Source organism: Grus americana, chromosome 2 (genome assembly GCF_028858705.1).
Source record: "Grus americana isolate bGruAme1 chromosome 2, bGruAme1.mat, whole genome shotgun sequence".
NCBI classification, from domain to species: Eukaryota; Metazoa; Chordata; class Aves; order Gruiformes; family Gruidae; genus Grus; species Grus americana.
The window spans coordinates 46,655,916-46,676,212 of NC_072853.1; the positions used below are offsets into that span (position 1 = coordinate 46,655,916).

General features: G+C 40.1%; 1 protein-coding gene across 5 annotated transcripts in view; it reads right to left on the bottom strand.

Annotated features, from left to right (window-relative positions):
• MAPRE2 (microtubule associated protein RP/EB family member 2) overlaps positions 1 to 20,297 on the bottom strand; it is a 101,701-nt gene that overhangs the window by 20,494 nt on the left and 60,910 nt on the right. For 4 of the 5 annotated variants that reach the window (XM_054815160.1, XM_054815158.1, XM_054815161.1 and 1 more), the window contains 3 exons: positions 17,938 to 18,065; positions 5,984 to 6,129; positions 3,758 to 3,971 (listed from right to left, as the gene is read on the bottom strand). In XM_054815160.1, the coding sequence (XP_054671135.1) occupies positions 3,758 to 3,971; positions 5,984 to 6,129; positions 17,938 to 18,058 (481 nt within the window). In that variant the 5' untranslated portion in view covers positions 18,059 to 18,065. The remainder of the gene's footprint in view (positions 1 to 3,757; positions 3,972 to 5,983; positions 6,130 to 17,937; positions 18,066 to 20,297) is intronic. The other variant, XM_054815162.1, reaches the window with a different exon arrangement.

Consider the following 20,297-nt stretch of genomic DNA (forward strand, 5'->3'; position numbering starts at 1 on the left):
CAAGCTTTAGCATCAGATTAAAATACCAAAAATAATTCTAACTCATGGCAGCTACCTTTTTGGGTAAGCTTTCAGAGCAGGCTTTAGGGATTTGACCCCTTTCTTGTTAATTGAAAGACGTATCTTAGACTGCCTCCGTAAATATGGAGTGAGAACAGAGTGTTATAAAATGGTTATGAATAATTAAAGAGATCAGCACCTCCTAAATCACTCAAAAACAAAATTCTGGCAAAAGGCACTGGAAGAGTTAGTCCATGGAAAAACAGGAATCATCTGAAACACATATGAAATTACTAATAGCTAAATAAATTGTTCCTTTAGAAATTTATATATTTGATTAATTTGAACAGGCATATTTAAAGGTCTGTCAAAACCAAAAATATAGTGAATGAGTACCCATATATCTACTTGCTCCTGATACTAAACAATAAGTGCATACATTTATGTATGCCCACTGCACGCTGTTTAAAAACTTTTGGATTATGTTCAAAGATCTTCTGGGTTCTTTATTTTCTCTCACTGTTGCTTCTTTTTGTTTCATTAATGAACTGAAACAAGACAATACTAAAATTTCAAAGCTTCAGTGGAGAGCAAATCACACAGATTAAAAGTGACATTAAAAAAAAGAAGAAAATGTACAAAAAAGAGAGAAGCTACTGTGGCAAACTGCTGCAGATGCTGGCAAATGCCTACTGCACTGGCCTAAGAGGTTATTGCATCAAGCAGCCCACAATGTTTACTGCTCCCACAACAAAGTCAGTGGAAATAAAACTGTGCCCAAAACCTCAGCCATTTCACTGAAGATCCAAGAACGTAAAATAACAAAATAATCAACATAAAATTTATAGATTGCAGTTTAAACTATGCCACCTGATGCTGCACTTACTCATGGCCACGTATTCCCTCTTTGTGCTTGTATCATCAAGGAAGGTGAAAGTCCAGATGGGGTGGGGAATTCTTAATCTGCCGCAGGAAAACTCATGAGACCTTATCTTTTTTGCCTTCTTAGTACAAATGGCTAAGCTTGTTTTACTCACATTATGGTTCCTGTAACAACTGTAATGAATACTCCTCCATTTCCAGTTAAGTGTGCATGAGCATGCACAGACACACACACAACAGAGGTACAGAAGCCCATCTTTCACGGTTATTTCCCAACTACTTGCTTCCACATCATCCCAATTTACTCCCAAACAGCAGGAGATGAGGCACACACAAGCTTGCAGATGCTTACGGTGCTCCTCCCAGGGTGTCCTCTAACAAGAGGCACCCAGTAAGGGCTCCCATCCTTCAAGCAATCAGGTTACACGATGTGGGGAGGTGAGGCACAAAGGCACAATACATCAGGGAAATAAAAACGTGCTCACCCAGAAGTTGAATAAACCTAAGAATGACTGACACCTAAATGAAATACTTCTGTTCTAAAATGCAGGCAGCAATACAAGCTGCACCTCTCATTTCACCTAGCATCATGTAATGTCTACACACCACCCTCCTACCAACCCCCAGCTCAACAAAAATTAAACTAGTGTCCTGTCTGTCATACTTCTGGACAATATTTAAGGTAATAATGATGGAAGCTTTCCATGAAAAAGCTAGCTTCCACAGCCACAGAATCTTACCAAAGATCATTATATTATACCTCAGTTATCCTATTCCATATGGGGCTGAGGAGGCACGGGACATACACGTCATACAACCAGCAACACGACACCAAATCACCCCATTACCCTCCATATCAGCTGGTTGGTTCCACTCCAGTAGCTATTCTATTTCTCTAGGATTGTCACCTCCACAACTTTAATTTGGATGACACGTTTGTGACTTTGGTATAAACAGACCAGCTGCAAGAAGAATTAACAAGCAGGGTAAAGTCTGTATTTAATAAAATTGTCTTTTTCAATTTGTCAATTGGATAACACCATGACATTAGCACTTGGGTTTTTTTGTTTTCAAAGGAAGTGCAAGACATCACATGGGAAATTATAGCATACCAGGGCCCTGAATTTCAAAAGTTTAGACACAAGATGGTGTAAAACAGAGATGTAAACAAGCTTTAAAAGTCCAGAGCAGCACTGGCCTGCTATTAGGTGCTCAATTTCCTGGAAGCACTAATGAGCTGAAGGCAGCTGGCCAAGTATGCCCCACTTTGACGTCAGAAGTGATCAGAGCAGAACGCTGAAATCTGGGTATGAATCCAGAGCGTATGCCAGCCTAAAACGGAGGGTGCCTCATACCTGCCCCTTCCCTTTGCCAGCACCGGTGCATATCTGAGCCCCTAAGAAGACAGGTCACAGAATTAAGCCAACTGAAAATCATTATTTGAGGACTGGGTTAGTGTGAATAAAGTAAACCCAGGACAGAAAAATAAAGGCATTAAGTGTGTGAGCATGTGTGTTTCTGTATGCACAAACCTATACACGTACAGGTAACCAACCCCTGTAACAGTCTTTCAGTGATTATTTTTTAAAAAATGTTAGCTGCTCTCTTGTTCACTTAACTCTCAGCTATCAAAAAATGGCATCTGCTTAGTGACAAGTCGTGCCCATATTACATAAACACCAAAGATCAGACTTAGTCCTTTGGCCTGTTCTAGAAACACTGTTGTGGTTTAGCCCCAGCCGGCAACTAAGCCCCACACAGCCCTTCGCTCTCTCCTCCCCGGCGGGATGGGGCAGAGTATCAGAAGGGCAAAAGTGAGGAAACTCGTGGGTTTAGATAGGATGGTTTAACAGGTAAAGCAAAAGCTGCGCACGCAAGCAAAGCAAACCGAGGAATTCATTCACCACTTCCCATGGGCAAGCAAGGTGTTCAGCCATCTCCAAGAAAGCAGGGCTCCATCACAAGTAACGGTTACTTGGGAAGACAAATGCCATCACTCTGAACGTCCCCCCCTTCCTTCTTCTTCCCCCAGCTTTATATGCTGAGCATGACGTCATATGGTATGGAATATTCCTTCGGGGTCAGCTGTCCCAGCTGTGTCCCCTCCCACCATCCCCAGCCTACCTCACTAGCAAGGCAGTCTGAGAACCAAGAAAGGCTTCGACGCTGTGCAAGCACTGTTCCGCAACAACGAAAACATCCCTGTGTTGTCAACACAGTTTTCAGCACAAATCCAAAACATAGCACTATACAATCTCCTATGAAGAAAATTAACTCTATGCCAGCAAAACCCAGTATAAACACAAAATAAAAAGTTAGAAGACAGAGGTATCTTTGGGAAAGAGCAATAGTTTTATGTTGCTCACTTAAGAGGACTAGCGGACCTGACCAATAAGCACATCTAAAACCACCATTCATTTTGTCCTTCTGGCCAGCCCTTAAGATTTAGAAGCATTTCACTCACCATAAAAAATAATAAAATAGAAATCAGCCTGCGCTAGCGATTTCCTGTAAGGGTGGAAGTGTGAGAGAGAAACACACTTCATTTAGTGTTCTTGAATACACTCACATCACATTCATCGACAAGAAGGTTAAATGCCTTCGTCTCCACAATCAGGCATCACTAGAATCCACATCATTTACATCAAGGGTTCAGCGGGAGAGACCCTACACCCGATAGGGCTGAGCCAAACTGGAGCGCACCACAAGAAGTTAACTGCTGCCGTCTCAGATGCTAAGTCTATGACAAGGCAAAAAGAGTGGCCCACCCAGACGAGGAAATAATTTTCAACTGGTATTTATGTAAAATGGATCACAGTTTATAATCATAATCATCTTCAGAGATAGGAATGGAATTCTTGAAGAAGCAAAATACCTGCAGTCGGAGAGTTTGCATGGTGAGACTTTTTGGGCAGGTTGAAGATTTGTTCACCAGGATCTGGTGGGGGAAGAGCATCTTGGCCTTGTCGAGCTTCCACGGGATCATACTCCTTCCCATCGTAGTTAGCATCAAAGAACTTCTTAAACCATTGAATGAAATCTAAGTTGTCTTGGAAGCGCCCTTTGACCAGTTTTTCCACGGGAATTACCTGAAAGGTAGAATAAAGGTTCCAGTAATATATAATTGTTATTTTTAAATATAAAAATTACATATACATGCTTATCTGAAAAAAAAAAATCTACTAACTATATTGGCATATATTCCTCTGCCATTGTTTTCTTCCTAAAAGAAAGGAAATTATGGTAGATTTGGAAGAGCTCTTAAGAAATAAAACTTAAATAAAACGAAGACCCAGCCTTTGAAGTGGCTGTATAGTGGGTGTATGTAAGCCTTTATAACTGCTCTTCCACAGAGTTACTCCTTTTTTACTGCAGTGACAGCCATAATGAATGAAGCTGTTCTGGGAGTAACACTACGTTCAACTAACTAGGGATTTCTGTTTTTAATGGACATGCTCAGTGAGGCATATTAAAAATGAACAATTCTTCAAAAGGTCCAGACAGGAGTTTCTTGCTCTCTTTCCTACTGTTTGAACTACAAAAAAACGCAGCAGCTTTTCCAAGACACACTGAGGTTCAAACCAACTTACATTTTGGTAGTACACGTTCATCACATGAACTAACCCTGAGGTTTTAACCTTGTCATTTTTTTCCATTCCATATATAGCTATACATAGAACAGTTTGTGGACATGCAGAAGTTGACTAAAATGCCTATAAAGTTTTAGTAAAACAAAGAAAGGCGATGAGAATGTCTCCATATCCACACCCTGCAATTTTTTTTCACAGAAATGAAGCCTCCAAAAGGTGCCTTGGGCCAATATTACAGTGTAAGGAGGTGGTTCAGCATTACTCTGCAGGAGGCTCAAGCTTCCCAGATGCTGTGGGCAGACAGGGACTACGAAGGGAATGCTGCGGAAGGAGGGCTGCCCTGCTTTGCTTAATTCATGCAGCTGATTAAAGAGCCAAGTTAAATGGATCTTAATGCCTCCAGAATGCATTCAATTTTCAGTTGGAAATAGGGTACCTAAAACTACTGCAATTTTAACTTCTTCTTCAAGGTTAAGCCAACTGTGCAGCATTTTATAAGTTTGTGATATTCCTACAAGGATTAATGTAGCATTTTGCATGTCCTTCCAGCTTGTTCCTTTTGTATCTTAATTCTGCATTGAGAAAGTATAGCAAGTTTGCTCCCTGCAGAAAAATTGACAATGTTAACTTTATTAGGCTTTCCAATGTTTCACCAACAATTCACACTGTAAATAGAACATATCAGGAAATAATAAGGGGTTTCCACTGCTTTAAAAAAAAGTCTTACAGGACACTCTAGAAGACTGTTTAAATTTCAGAATAAGGCAACACTAAAAGCCAGAGCAGAACCTTAAAAGGATATATAAGTAATACATCTGTGTAAAACGAAAGGTATGACAACATAACTTTCATTATTCATTTTTATCAACACAGTAATTTATATTGGTGAGTCCATCAAACTCACACATTCAAGCATAAACCAATACCTTATGGCTGAACAAGCCATTTTCTAAGAGCCCTCCATTCTTAACTTTACAAGATCACATGTGGTGGCCAACCGATCAAATAATTAGATAAATTATTCCAGCTCTTGAATAGCTTAAATTCCTTAAACCCCATTTTGGACAAGAAACATGGAATACTTATAAGAACAGCATATTTCTAAGTTATTTGGTTGGAAATTCAGGTCACCAGTAATTTTACTATATCTAAAATTAAGGTTCACTGATGGTAAGGAATTTCCAACATATGTTTTTTTTATCAAAAGGGTCTCTGATATTAAGATACAATGAGTTAAACTGCACAATTCCTCAGTGGACAGATGGACTCAATTTTTACTTTGTACCTAAATGGAACATGCCAAATTTCTTCCTTCGTACCTAAATACCCTTTTCAGATAATAACAGGTCAAGAAGAACCTTCACATACAACTTGTAACTCCAGTTCTCAGCACTAAAGTTGAAAAAGCAGACTAAGTATTCCAAAGTTTATTTCCCCTATTCATTGACTTCACCCAGTTTATACAACTTTTGAAACTGGTAGTGATTGAAATACAAATACAGAATGCCTACCTTATCCACATTCATTCTTTTAAATGATGCTTGCAGAAGTTTGAAGTTGTGAATGTACTCATGCTCCAGCTTTGCTTGAAACTTTACTTTCTTCAAGCTAATGCACCCTGGGAACAACATGTCCATGAACTGGCAGTAAGCTGCTCCTATAACAAGAGAATGTATTGACATTAATCCAGATGCACCCAGCTAAGACCAAATGGCGTTTAATGTCATTAGCAGAAAGCATGAGCAGAAAGCAACCGTGCTGAATAAGTCCCTGCTGTAATTCAACCTAACGCTATGCACCCAAGATCTACTTGTCTAATGTACATTGAGCAGTGTGACATATTAACATGGGCTTTTTCCATTCAGTCTAGATGCATGATGCACTGCTGTGTAGCATCTGAAGAACCACCATGACTAATGCAAAGTAAATCTTTCTTCTATTTAAAACTGATGTTCTTGGAGTCCCTATACACAGTAGGACTGTCCATACAGTGAGAAGATCACAGTCAAAATGGAAATCTCTTAATAAGCTCCCTCAATCTTCACAGCACCCTGAATACAACCATGCCAACATGTTCTTTCTTCTGGCACTTGTAGCCGATGCCGATCAAGTCCAAGGCAATCATTTAAGATTATATCAAACCACAACTTAAAATAAATTGTAAAGCTCCAGCTTGTTAAAACATACTAGCCAGTTCCCACCCCTCTAAACCAAACATCTTTACTGATTTTCATCTCCTGAGAAAAGCATTTAAATAAGCAGACTTTAGCATAGTCCACTTATAGATTTCAGAAGCTGGGCTGCCAGCTTTAGTTCTCATTCAAAACAATAAGGTTTCTAAGTTCAACTTTGAGGGCTATCTGAACTTACATATTAGTAGGTAGGGGTGTGTGTGTGTAACTAATCCAGCACAGAGCTGCAAGTACGTGGAAAACATTCTAAAGACTGTACTGAGCACAGCTAATAGGGATAGCCTTTTCTCGTATGCAGGGAGCTTCCTCCTACAGCATTATCATGTCACGGTCATTTGCAAAATAAGTTTTTACTGTTGACACGCTCAAGTGTTTGGAAATTAAGGCTGAAAATATTTGAGGAAATCAGAGGAAAACCAATTTCGGTTCTTCTTCAGAACAGAGTCTTCTACAAAATGCTTTATGCTCAGCAAAGACACAGTGAAGTCCATTTCTGGAGCAGAGGGCTGTAGAGCACGCAGCCCCTCCGCTTGAGCACACAGGGCAGGGAAATGATCGCCTGATTACTCGTGACAAGTTCAATTTCACTTCCACAAAAATTTTGTACATTTAGTGCAGATCAGTTTTGACAAATAAGTGTCTAGATCTCACCTAGCAGTTCAGCTCAGTATCAACAACGATTATTTTTATTGAAAAATAATTCTGCTGAATGCTCGTACAGAAACCCAATTAACAGACACCTGGCTTGTCCAGTTTTACAGGAGGGGCAACAACAACTCGAAGTTTAAGGCATTTTTCTCCATGGGTATGCATGTGTTTTGACAGGGCTGACTTTATGCATGAGATAGTTCTCATTCTCTGTATCCACTCAACCATCACATGAAGGGTTACAGAGCTCATAACTTCCCAAAAAGAGAAGCAGAGTTTAAGAGTGGAGTCCCAAACAGTTTCCCAAAATACCAATACGAGTTTTGCTAAGAGACTTACCAAGATCAGGCTTTAGTGCTGAAAACCACTGCCATTTTTTAAAAAAACTTCTCTTCACGTTGCCTGGCTTTGTGGGGGAAAACTTATTTAAAAATCTGATTTTCCAAGGACACCTTGTGCTTAGCTGTTTGCAATGGTTTTGATATGATTAGGAATCAAAGTAAAATATTCCCTAAAGGAAAAGGATCCTTCTGGCAAGTTACAAACATCAGATGACAAATTTGCATATTCTTATAGCAAGCTATATAAACACAATTAGTTATTCAAAACTCATCCTGAGCAAGGGAACTGGTAAATATGTAGCAACAGAAAAATGACATTACAATTAAAAGCATGGATATACAGATAATGCATGGCTTGACTACATTTATTACTATTTAATTTCATGCAAAAGGATTATTATGCAATCATTTCATGTTATAAATTGAATTTGTTCCTAACTCTGTCCTTTCATCCTCCCCATACCCCAATTATAAGCTTTACTCTGATATCTAAGTAATTGCCTGAAGGCCTTGAAAATGCACTGCGCAACCTTTCATCTAGATCCTTTTAGAAAACTAGAAACCCAAAATGTTCACATGAGATTTTCTCCTTTTGCTGGTAACGCAAATTCCTTCTGCATGCCTTTAGATAGGGTCTTACTAGGTTTAAGACTCTAGTTAGGGTATTTCCTCGTGTTTTCTTCCCATCATGCTGGCAGTTGTTTCTGTGAGTTTGCCAGCCAGGAGGTGGTCCTGGGTCTGCATGATACTTGAGGGCAGAAAACACTGGACCATATCCACACAACAGCACAAACCTGGTCTCTGATACACCACCGAAGCCAGCTGCCAGGCCATTTCCCCAACAGGAGGATTTTATTACATTGGCAAACACAATTCATTAAAATGCTCCTTCCCGAAGTACAGAGGCAACATACAAACATGGACTGAACTAAACACGGTAAACTACAAAGAGAGAGAACTCTTCTCGACTCCCAAAAGGCAGAGACCTGCCTACCACAGCAATGGGAGAAAGTAAAAATATCATCACAGTCAACTGGGACTACCTGATTATGGACATCGAGGTTATGTATATATGTAATATTATACAGGTATTTTTTTATACTATAAAATTTTATCCCCTAAAGCTTGTAGCTGTCACATTGCATTCGAGTGCTAAACATCAGTGCAGCAGAAAGGGGATGCTACTTTCTACGCTGCCCATTGCTGAGATTTCCTGGAAGCAGCACAAAGAGCAGCCCTACTTAAGTCATGCAAGATTGCAATGCCTTTACCTCACAGCGACAGCATACGGACACATGGTTCTCTGCACCTCAGCATACTGGATAGCACTTTAGGCCTATTCTGTTCTCTTTAAAACTGATGCTTCAATGCAGGTGCATGGGAAAGGAATATTTTTAACAGAACATAAAGATGCCTTGTGACATACCTCTTGCATAATTTACATGAACAAAAGGATTTTTATGCCATTATATTTTATTCAAGATTTTAAAAGTTCTTTACGTTTTCTGGAAAAAAAAAAAAAATCCTCAATACCAACACCCCACCCCCAAATCTAACAAATCTATACATAGGAGTTGAAAACATACTACCTGTCCAGAATGGCTCTCAATAAATCTGTCTCTATGACCAAAAAACTTTTATATGCATGAAAACATGCACATACAGACACAAAAAAGAAATCATTTGAAATCTACTCAAAAGATGAAAACTACAGCTGGTAGCACTGCAGAAGAGGGATCAATATTAAAAACCTCTTATCCTGTATTAGCTAACAAGCAATTTTAGAATCACTAGCTAGAAGTCCTTTCATGTTTTGATCTAGAATATTGATGCAGCCATTAGTTATAAAACCTATTCACAGGCCGGACTCCAAAACCAATCCGCAAGCATGGCTGTGCTGGATTACACCCCCACCAGCCGCTACTTTTGGGCTGATAGCGAGCGGAGAAGAGCCCAGCAGCGTTACAGAGCTTGCAGGCGCTTGCTGGGCTTCCTGCAGCGGGCTCAGGGCAGAGCAGGCAGCACACGCCAGCGAGGGGACTGCGCCACGGGGCCAGGCAGGCAGGCAGCTGCCCCGGGAGGGGAAGGGATGCTGGGGAAGAATTAAGACACAAAAGAACAAACCAAGAATTGAAAAGGTGGTTGCTTAAAGCTATTCAAAGTGAAGAGTTTTGCCACACGCAGTGGTAAAGCTGGAAGCTTCTACCCAATCTAGAAAATCACAATGTTTTTCAGAGTTGTAGATAATCTTTTGCTAGTCCCCCCATTGCTCAACAATGCTGAACTCATTATAGCTTTTGTCCTGTACTGTCCCTGCTTCTACGTTTCCTTCCCAGACTGTCCATACTGACTTACAGTTTGCTCTGAAGCATATGCACTCCGCATCATTACAGATTTTCAGTTTCTCTCCTTTCTCCTCTTCCATCTGGAGGTTGATGAATCCAAAAAAGCAAACAAGTATTTTCTTGATAATCAAACGCATTTCTGCTCCTGACTATTTAAAGCACAAGGAAATTGAAGGAGATAATGAAAACAAGAGAATCCTGTTTTCCTGTAAGATTTACCGCTTGGTAAACCTCCTAGTTTTCAGCTGGAGAATAAGATTACATCCTTGGTATTTTTGGCATTTATGTTTATATGTTTATAAAGGAAAATGAAAATATTATTTGCAAACTAACTTCTTTAAATATAGTGTATTTAGTACTTAGTATACTAATAAAGTATTTAGTAGAAATACTATACTATAAGCTTAGGTATGCCCAAGTTAATATTTTTCGCCTATAGGAGGAGTCAGGTCGATCCTTCACATCAATCATCAGAAGACTCTGTCCCTCCCAGTTCATCCCTGCGGTGCGCGGGAGCAAGATCCCAGAAAGTCACAGAGAACCACACCAGCCAACATGGGAACGCAAAGGGCCCGTGAAAAAACAGGCCCTGTCTGGGGGGGGGCGCTTTGTTTTCATCCTGATGTCCAAACCACAGCAAAAGGAGCTAAGGGCAACACTAGAAATTTGCTATAAATGCTTAGTAAGAATTTTGTTCTAAAATGGCATGCAATTCAAGTTTAAACCTTTTAACCAGTTTTATTTTCACATAGTCATTTTTGAAAACTCCCTTCGGGAAAAAGGCTGACCGTACCTTTTTCTGTAATTAGAATTTTTTGTTTGTTTGTTTGCTTTGAGGAAATATTTTTCAGATCATCTAAGTACATATATCCAGTCACGTCAGATACAAATTCCTTCAAGTGATTCATTCCCTCCAAAGCTGCAACAACCTGACCGCGCATTTGGAAAATAGAGGATGATTTGTATGCGTAATAGTCATCAGCACTTCAGTTCACTAGAGCAGTGGTTGCCAATACTGATGGGAAGCTGCACAAACTCGGTATTTCTATTGCTGGGCTAACAACAGAAAAGGCAGTAACTTGCAAGGAGCGTGTGTGACCTAATAGTTTTGATAAGAAAGGGGAAAAACCCACGAAGGCCAGCAATCATTGTTTACAGTACAGCAGTACTGTAAACAGTTTACAGTACAGAGCACTTTTACCTCAGGCTGCCTAGAATTGCTTCCGTGGGAGTGACGTTAAGATGGGGTTTTGACTTAGATATAGTATAGATTTTCATTTCTATTTCAAATATGGGTGTTCTGTTATGCCACTCAAGGCTTTTTTAAAACTGGGCATGCCTGTGAGCATAAACTTGTGTTACATATAGCCGCACGTTTAAGAAATAGCACAATTCACGTTAAGCACTCTATTGGAGACCACAGTCTTCAAATTCCTATTTGCATTTCCAGCAGCACCTATATGACCTAAGATATAGGTAAACACAACTCTACTTTTCCAATTAAAAAAAAAGAAAAGAAAAAGATTTAAGAGGTTTCAGCCCATTTCCTGACGAATGTTCAAGCCCACATCAATTTACTGTCTGTTTAGCTGTAGAGAAGAAAGCGTTCGTGGGGCTGTGCATCTTCATCCTTCCAAGCAACAGTCTTGGGAGAACACTTCAAAAAGACAGACGATGACTAAAATTGATGCAGATTAGAGTCCAGCCCTGCACTCCTGCACAGTTGTATGAGCACAGCTGCCTCAATGAGGGCAGAGCGAGTACCTGCATACAGATGGGAGCTTCTGAAAGCAACGCTGCCACCCCAGGAAACAGCCTACAGAACTCTGTACCTCCTACAACCTTAACGAAGGTCCTTGAGATACGTGCGTCTAATGGACATCTGCTTCAGTAAGTCCTACTCTGCACAGGTGGGGCATTTGTATGACATAATCCAGAATATCCAGTGATCGTTTTAAATAATGCATGTGGGAGGGAGGTTTTCCCCTGTGTTAACTTGTATTCTCTTTTTCGTAAATATGTAAATTGTTAATCTGCTCATAAATTATACACAGCAGAGGTCTTAATACTTAATTTTTAGCAATAATTTATTTTGGAATTCATTAATTTTTAAACGGGAAGATCAGAACAATTTCAGAAAACACAGTTCCCACTTAAAATAGCTGTGTAACTCATCATGCCTAAAAAAAGTAGCATGCAAAATCTAACAAGCTCTTTCAAAAAGGGGGGAAGATCAAGCAATTGACTGCAAGTCAGTGCTATGAGTAATTAAATAATAATTTAAAAGAGTAAAAACCTTGTTTTAGTTCTATTCCTCCTGAATTCTTAATGAACGACATTAAAAAAATATAAATTATTGGCTGAAACTCTCACGATACTGCTTTGCAAGCTTCCTCAAAGTTTTAAAAATGATCTTAAATCCAATCATTAACATCCATTGTATCCCTCTAATCCTAAACATCATATGGAAGACATTAGAGAGTCATTGACACTAAGCATCCTCTGTGTTGCATGACCTCAGGACAACATGCCAGTTCCTTGAAACATGGCTTGGTTACAGAGTGCAAATGGGATCAAGCCGTGTTTTAATCGTGTTTCCAAGTTGCTTTAGAGACCCAGCCTTTGCAAGGCTGCAAACTGGAAAAAACCCAAAACCACTGATGTTGAAACATGCTTCGGTTTCGCAGGCACTAGCACACCGGGTTGTACAGAAATCATGCTGGCACCAAATGCTCCAACAGGGCCCTATAATGCAGATTTCAGTCATACATGTGTGTGAAGTTATGGGTTAATGTAGGCACTGAGCAAAACACACCTTTTGAGACATGCAAAAACAAATCCTATGCAGTTAAGCCACAGAATACAGCCTGTTTGCATGTATATACACACGAATGACACGCAGAAGAAAAAGCCCTTCTCACCATCTATCTGTCTGGCCAGTACCCTTCTTCTCCAGCCACCTCAGCCCTGCTCAGAAGGATCTTTGCTGCGTGCGGCAGAGAAGAGCGGGCTCTCACGCAGCGCTGCTGGGGAGGCAGCATGCCTGGCACCCCGCTCCCTGCTGCTGCCCAGGGGCCTGAGGCTGGGTGCTACCGGAAGCACGATGGCCGCCATGCAAGGGGCTGGCGAACAGCCCCACGCCGATGCACCCCCTGAAAGCCAAACACCTCCGACACCATCCACAAGCCAGGAACGTCCCTCCTCCCTGCACGGCACCGGTCGCAAGGGACAGCAGGCCGCAGAGGCTGTGATGGAGCTCCCCCCGCAAATCCCCAGCCGGAGAGGGAACACAAAGTCAAACAAAGAACGACATCTGCCCTACCCTTACACTGCCTGCCTGCGAGATCAGGGGGGTGTGTGTGTGTGTGTGTGTGCACGCGCATGTGGAGTATCAACAAAATGTATGTATAAAGGGACTATGTATTTTCACAGGAGGAACGCCAACTGAGATACAGTACTGGCTACAGTAGTCACCACATGAAAAATTCTCTGTGGCAACACCCAGGACATCAGCAGAGAAAGCATCACAGTCTAAAATTTGAAAATGTCAAACCACATGCTCTCTTTATAATACGGTCATTTATTAAAAGCAAGGAAAAAAACCCCAACCACCTCGCATTTAATCCTTGATCCTTGCATACAAATCCCGAAAGACAGAAGGTCTGTATGCACTGGAGGCCAGACAATTTGCAAGTTTATAATTCTATTGAGAATTTTCAAATGCAGGAAGGGGGGGAAGATTCTGTATCTCCTTAACCTCAAAGGATCACACAAGTATAGCTAAGCCAGAAATTATACCTCACTTCAGGCTGCATTTTCCTTTCTATATATATTTACCATTTCTAGCTTCCTTGCTCATAATTTATATAGCTTGTACGCTTTGTGTTGTTTCTTTTTTAATTCATATGCAAGCCCTCCATAGTCTCCTGCCTGACTCTTATTTTGAATATACTCTCATGCAGCAGCCAAACACTCATGAAAAGCCCTGTAACACTGTTCACTTGGTATTCCCTATAGATGAAAAACAGCCGTAGTGAAGAAAATTCAGTTATAAGCTGTTTAGTCAGAATTCTTTTTAAGAAGCCACTGTGTATTCATTACAAAAATAGCATGACTCCTAAGAAACAACTAGTATCATAATTCATTTGAAAAACTCCTATTCGCCAAGCCTATGGGTGCTGCACATGGGATCCTACTACATTAAATACACTCAGTTGTTCTCTATTATTTTTCATTCATGTATCAAATTAAATGCTGTCAAGTCTAATGCCCATCTAAAGGCAATGCACTATGCCTTCAATTAAAACCATGGATTATAAATTTCATATTCAGGTTAACAACTTTGCAGGAAGTCAAACACGGAACCCAAAACCTGATAAAATGACACTCACCTAAAGCAAAGAGCATTGTATAGCTTTAAGATGCTCGGAGAGATTTTTCTCTCTTGAGTTGTCAAAACTAAATTACCAGAGGAGCTGCAGACTAAATTTAGACTCTACAGGGCTGCATCCATCCATAACCTGGCCCTTTTGGCACATCACTACTACAGCAGGCATTCAGAAAGCTCAGGGGACACTGCACTTTGCTCGGCCTACTTAGCAGAGACAAAAACACATGTAAAACTCCCAAAGAATACAAATACTTTATGACTAAGCCAGCCTCTTCCCTTGCTGCTTCTCATCCTAGCAGCTCCATTCCTGTAAGTGGCAGTTGGGAAACAGGCTGGTATTGCTACAGCATGTGTATTATCAGAGCTACTTCTCCACAGCAATGAGAAAAAGAAGGGCTGTTTGGTTGTTCTGTCTCTATTACGAACTGTCACGTTAAGCTTGAGGTACAGTCTGAATAAAGCCTTTACTGAACGCAGAACATCACATTATTTCTTCTTCCTTAAGCTCAGAATGTCCAAAATTATTGCTAGGTTGGCTGCAAATCGTGGGCACCCGTGAGGTCTCACAGCCGGGTGCTGAACAGGAGCATATGCCACATCTAGGTAGCTCATACCTCCTAAAAGTAATGCCTTCGAGCTTTTCATTCACACTCAGCATTCCCCTCCAAATGCAGTTCTCTCGTATTTAGCTTTTTCTGGCCTTTCGATTGCTCCTTATTAACAAAAATGAACAAGAACTGAATAGCCATATAACAGCATGACAAATCTTAATGCTTTATTCTCAAAAAGTAGAAAATGTCCATACAGTTTTACAGTAGGTTATAAAAATTCAGTTACAGTGGCCCTGCAGCTCCTTGTTAATGCTGTGAAATGCTTCATAGTTGTAAAGGGTTTCCCACATATTCCTTCTCTTTGAAGTCCTGGAGAAATGCTCATATTTTATGGAAACTACTGTTAAGCTGCGTGAAAGCTGCCAATGCTTCAAGGAACATCAGCCAAAGGAATGCCAGAATGAATGAGTTAGATCGGCCGTTCTTAAGCTACAGTCCATACCATGCTTGCTGGTGCTCTGACTGTTAGCTAACTGGTCATTTGTGCTACTGTTCCCCTAGTTTCCATCCTGTAAACTACACTAAAAGTACACTAAATAAACTATACGTACATTAAATAAACTACTTGGAGTTAACATGGTAAACTATATTAAATACAGAAAGATTCCCAAAGCTTCTTGTCCATCTGTCCACAATCCCTACACGTGCATGTCTTGCACGTGAGAAACGGACTATGCGGTCTCAAATGGAAAGGACCTAGTCCATAAGGTGACCACTGTGCTCTAGTGTCTGCAATAACTAGCAGAGTTTAGATTCATCAGTTCAGAGAGTGAAGTCCCCCAGGCCACGGGAAGGACTGCGCTAGAATGCTTCTTCAGATAAGGAACTATTAAAGACCCTTCTGGGATAGTAATGAACATTAACGCAAAAACAAGAATGTGTAAGTATCAAGTTTGACTATTAGACCAAATGGGGAAATTTCAGTTTACATCTTTGACCTGTTAAGATATGAATGTAAAAGCATCAGGTAAGAACAGCAAGCAATACAATCCAGGAAGTTCTAAAAGAAGAAAAGAGTTAATTTTATACAGCATGGAGTAAGAGCTCTAATGAGACGACCCTTTTTCAGTTTTTCCCTCGTGGTGCGTCCCAAAATCCTCACTGGAGGTCACAGAAAAGATTGTATAAGAAGCTGTATAATGAAATGGGACGGTGGGTTTGTGACAATTTCCATGCTTTTATCCTGCCTGCCTCACCCAGCTGAAGTCTCTCAATCTGATCTTCTTAACTATCTTTAACTCATTGTATTCTGCATAATAAAGTTTTTCTTAGATCACCTCTCTCCTATTTTGGGAAAGGATTTTTTTTGTCTGGGGTTTTTTTTTTTTTTTGGTAAGCCCACACACATTTAACTTGATGGAGAATTAACTTCAAAAGCTTCCTTTCAACTATTTATGAGCATATAAATAGCTATGCAGGAACAAGTCAATAACTTGTCTAGTATGCTTCCTGTTTCAAACAATGGCAACGGTTGGGTATTTTGGGATGAAAATGTCCATTTTCTTGTATCTTTCTATCTCCTTATAAGTGTGTGTGCATGTGTGTATCTATATATATATTTATATATAGCTACAGTCATATTTACACACATGTACACACACATGCCCACGTGATTATTTTCTTTATGTATAATTCACCAAAAGAAAATACTTAGGCTGACTTCCGGACACGCAAGTATAACAACAGCTAAATATAACATTTCAATTTCAAGTTTAATAACTGTTAGAAGTTTGTTTCCCATGTTCTATGTCTTTAATTATGTCGTTTATATCAGTTACTTCCATGCACTTTAACCTGCGCTTTTTCAACCTCAGTTTTATAGCCATTGTGCAAGCCTGCTTCTGCAGCTGAGATCTGGGTATCAAATTTTGAAGAGTAGGCTATGAGGCTATCATCCTCAAAGGATTTTCTGTACCTTTCAGAGAACATTTCTGAGACAGAAAATTTACCCAGAATGGTAGGTAAATTCAAATATATGAATATAAGACCCCGTTTATGCATTTCAGCTGGGCTAGTAAATAGCTGAAATGTGGTAATGTGGTTTCAGTTCAATGTACTTAGAGCATTGTCTTCTTAAAGTAAGATATTCCCAGCATGTCAGTTGTCTGGAAGTAGCGATCTAAGTTAGATCTCTTCCAACACAAACATCTTCAAATTTAAAAATCACAGTAGGAAATCAGAAAGAATCACTCCCCAGGGGCATCTGTATTCTCAAACATCAGCCTTTGTCTGTGTCATTTCTAGTCATCATCTGGTTACAGACCCTGTTGTTTAACAGTATCTTGTAGTTGCCACTCTGATTAACCAAAATGTCCAAAGTATTCAAACCATTACCCTTTTTTTCAGGGCTTATTACCAAATTTACTTACAAGAAGAGTTCAGTTACATTTAAAGAGAAACAGGCAGATTTTCTTGACAAACTTCTAAAGCCCTCACAGCAGCTACAAGGCTCATTCCTCATTTCCTTTTTCTTCACAGTCACACTTACGCTCTTTTCCTGCAAAGCTCAGCAGGGATTTGAGGACCCTTACCAGGAAGGAAAAGGTGCTGGAGAATTTTGTTCACACGGGGTGTCGGTTCTCTATTTGTCTCTTTTTCAGCTATGTCCACTCTCCACTTGAAAAGATACCACCCCGGTAGCTTTAAAACGCAAAAGCTTATCACTGTATTCTTTTCTTACTCAGTCAACCTTTTTATTACTTCTGTTTATTTTCTGCTACATTCGTCCCATTCACCTCTGCCTTTGTTACACTTTCTCAAGGCACCTTATCTTTCCATGATTAACATGAACACAAAAATGCTTCCTTTGCACATACATTAGTCTTTTTTCTCAGAGTGACTGTTTTACGTCAAAGTTAAGAGTTATCTATTTTCAACAAATTGGACTTTTAAAGTGGTTTTAAAATAAACATTTGTAGAGCATACCACACTTTCTTACCTGAACAGAGTTGTTCGACTTTTGTGTAGTTTAAAGCTAATATATCATTAACCCATGCGATGATGTCATGTCTGCTCATAGTCTCTTGGGTAATAGAGGTAGAGTACACGTTGACCGCCATTCCCCAACTAGGAAAAAAAAGGACAAAAAATATTTTTGACATTTTGATAATTGTTTTCTGGATACAATGAATTCACACTTCTTGTTGAAAAATAGAAGGAAAAGCTGCATCACTGCACAACCTTCTCTTATTTAATGAGAAAGAAGGCTTAATTTTTATTCTTTGATGAAACATTACCTCTTCAATGTCCTCTTGGAATCTATGAACATATTTCTCTGGCTGTCATTGTGAACTTAAAGAACATACAAACCTGAACCATTCTGCTTAATACTAATAAGGTAGGAAAAAGAGAATCAGACATAGCCTAAAGATACACATACAGGATCAGAGACCTGGGATTTCATCACATACTGCTGCACAAATCTAGTGATCTGACATCTATCCGTCAGGGGTTTTGCCACTGCAGGATGATGAGTGCCTAAATTACTGCCTAAACCAGTATTTAATTTTCAGATAACTTCTAGAAGATGTAGCTGTTCTTACTCAAATACTGATTTCTTACTGGGACAGGGGGCTGTTGGATCACTAATTCAGTTCTGAACAGTCACAGAGTGAATACGAGATAATATTTTTTAGCAATTTACCAACCTCTATCATGAAAATTACTGAGACTTGCACTCCCAACCATCTTGTTGGAAAGCTGCTGCAGAGCCCAATTCCTCTAAATCATTAGGAACACTTCCTCTCAGCTTAAACCCATTTATTCTTCTGCCAACATTATCCTCCAGCTCTAACGGCTTTTTCTTTCCCAGAGCAGATATCATAATGCGTTAGGGACAGCACTCAAGAGTCTGTCCCAGTGCCCAGGTAGGCTAGATTAAGCAAATCAGTCCTCTGAGTCTCTTATAAAGTCAGACCTTCACTTACTGGTCACGCCAGCAAGTCCTCCTTGAACACAGACAAACAGCTTCAGACTGAATCACCAAAAGCTTGGAAAACGACACTGCGCTGAAAATTTTCATAGCCACATCATCTTAAATAGACCTTTCTAGTTAGCTAAGGTCCTTTCCTGCAAGTAGGTCTAATTTATAGTAGCTTTTCTCATCAGTCCCCAACTGTACAGACTGGAAACACATACTAGTTGCTCTTATTCTCTGTTATTCTACACTAGTCACATCCTTCTGTTACAAGATATCAACAGGAGAAAAGAGGAGCATATTCAAGTTTATCTCATCAACAGTTTCAAAGAGCAGAGTCAAGATCATTCATGAAAAGAGTAAATAATGTTCCCAAGACTAGTGGACTTCCTGAAGTCCACTAGTAACAATCCAAGCACGAGATGTCTCAGAAATGATCAAATAGTCAAAGTTGTGCCATTATTCTTGGAAAGAAAGGATTTGGTGGGGACTGCACACCTTGTCTCTAGTGACATCTTGTAGCTAACACTTAACTGGCTATCTTTGGTGCCACCTCACCCTTGGACCTCAACCTTCGCCCTCAGTGAAAGAGAGCAGGATCTCCTCTGTGAGATCTGAGGTCTGCATGGACTATTTCCATTGACGATTAGCAAAGATGTAACTGTTGGAAGCTTGATAGACAATTCTGCTGAGAACACTAAGACTGCAGGTTGACTTCATCCATTTTTCAGGTGTGCTGGAGCAACCCAGATAAAAAGTGGAAAAAAACCACCAGCATGAAACTTGACACAGTAACATATAAGTGTGTAAGTACATACAGCAGGGAATGTACTTAGAATACAAGGTGGCAGAGTTCATAATATAGGTCACCTTCTATGAAACAAATTTCACACAGAACATCATTCAAATTGTCCCTATCTACTGACATTAGGATCCAAACCATAAAATCCCCAAATTTGCCTGATGGGGGGGGGAAGGAATTAAAATTAAGAAGAAAAGACAGACCCATAAGAGAAAGTAGGCTCAAGAAATTCATGCTCTGATAGTCCGGCTACTACTGCCAGCAATTCATTCAGAACCAGGCTGCCCCTCTACCCGCTTCTGTACGAGCACCTCTGAAGTACGGAAGAAATCAGCCTGTCCTCAGTCTGCTCAGTTCCTCCTGCAGGCTCCCAGGCAGCACAGCTAATTGTACGAACATAGCCCAGTATTCACTGTAACAGTTAGCAAAGGTCGTTTTCTTGGCGCACACTAAGTGCTTGGATTGAATCGAGCGCTAGGAACAAAGTTTTAGGAATAGGGAGTGCCCTTTTACTCTTGAAACCACACCATAATGGCTAACCATGAAAGCTTAGCTTCAACATCAGGATGGAAAGGACTGA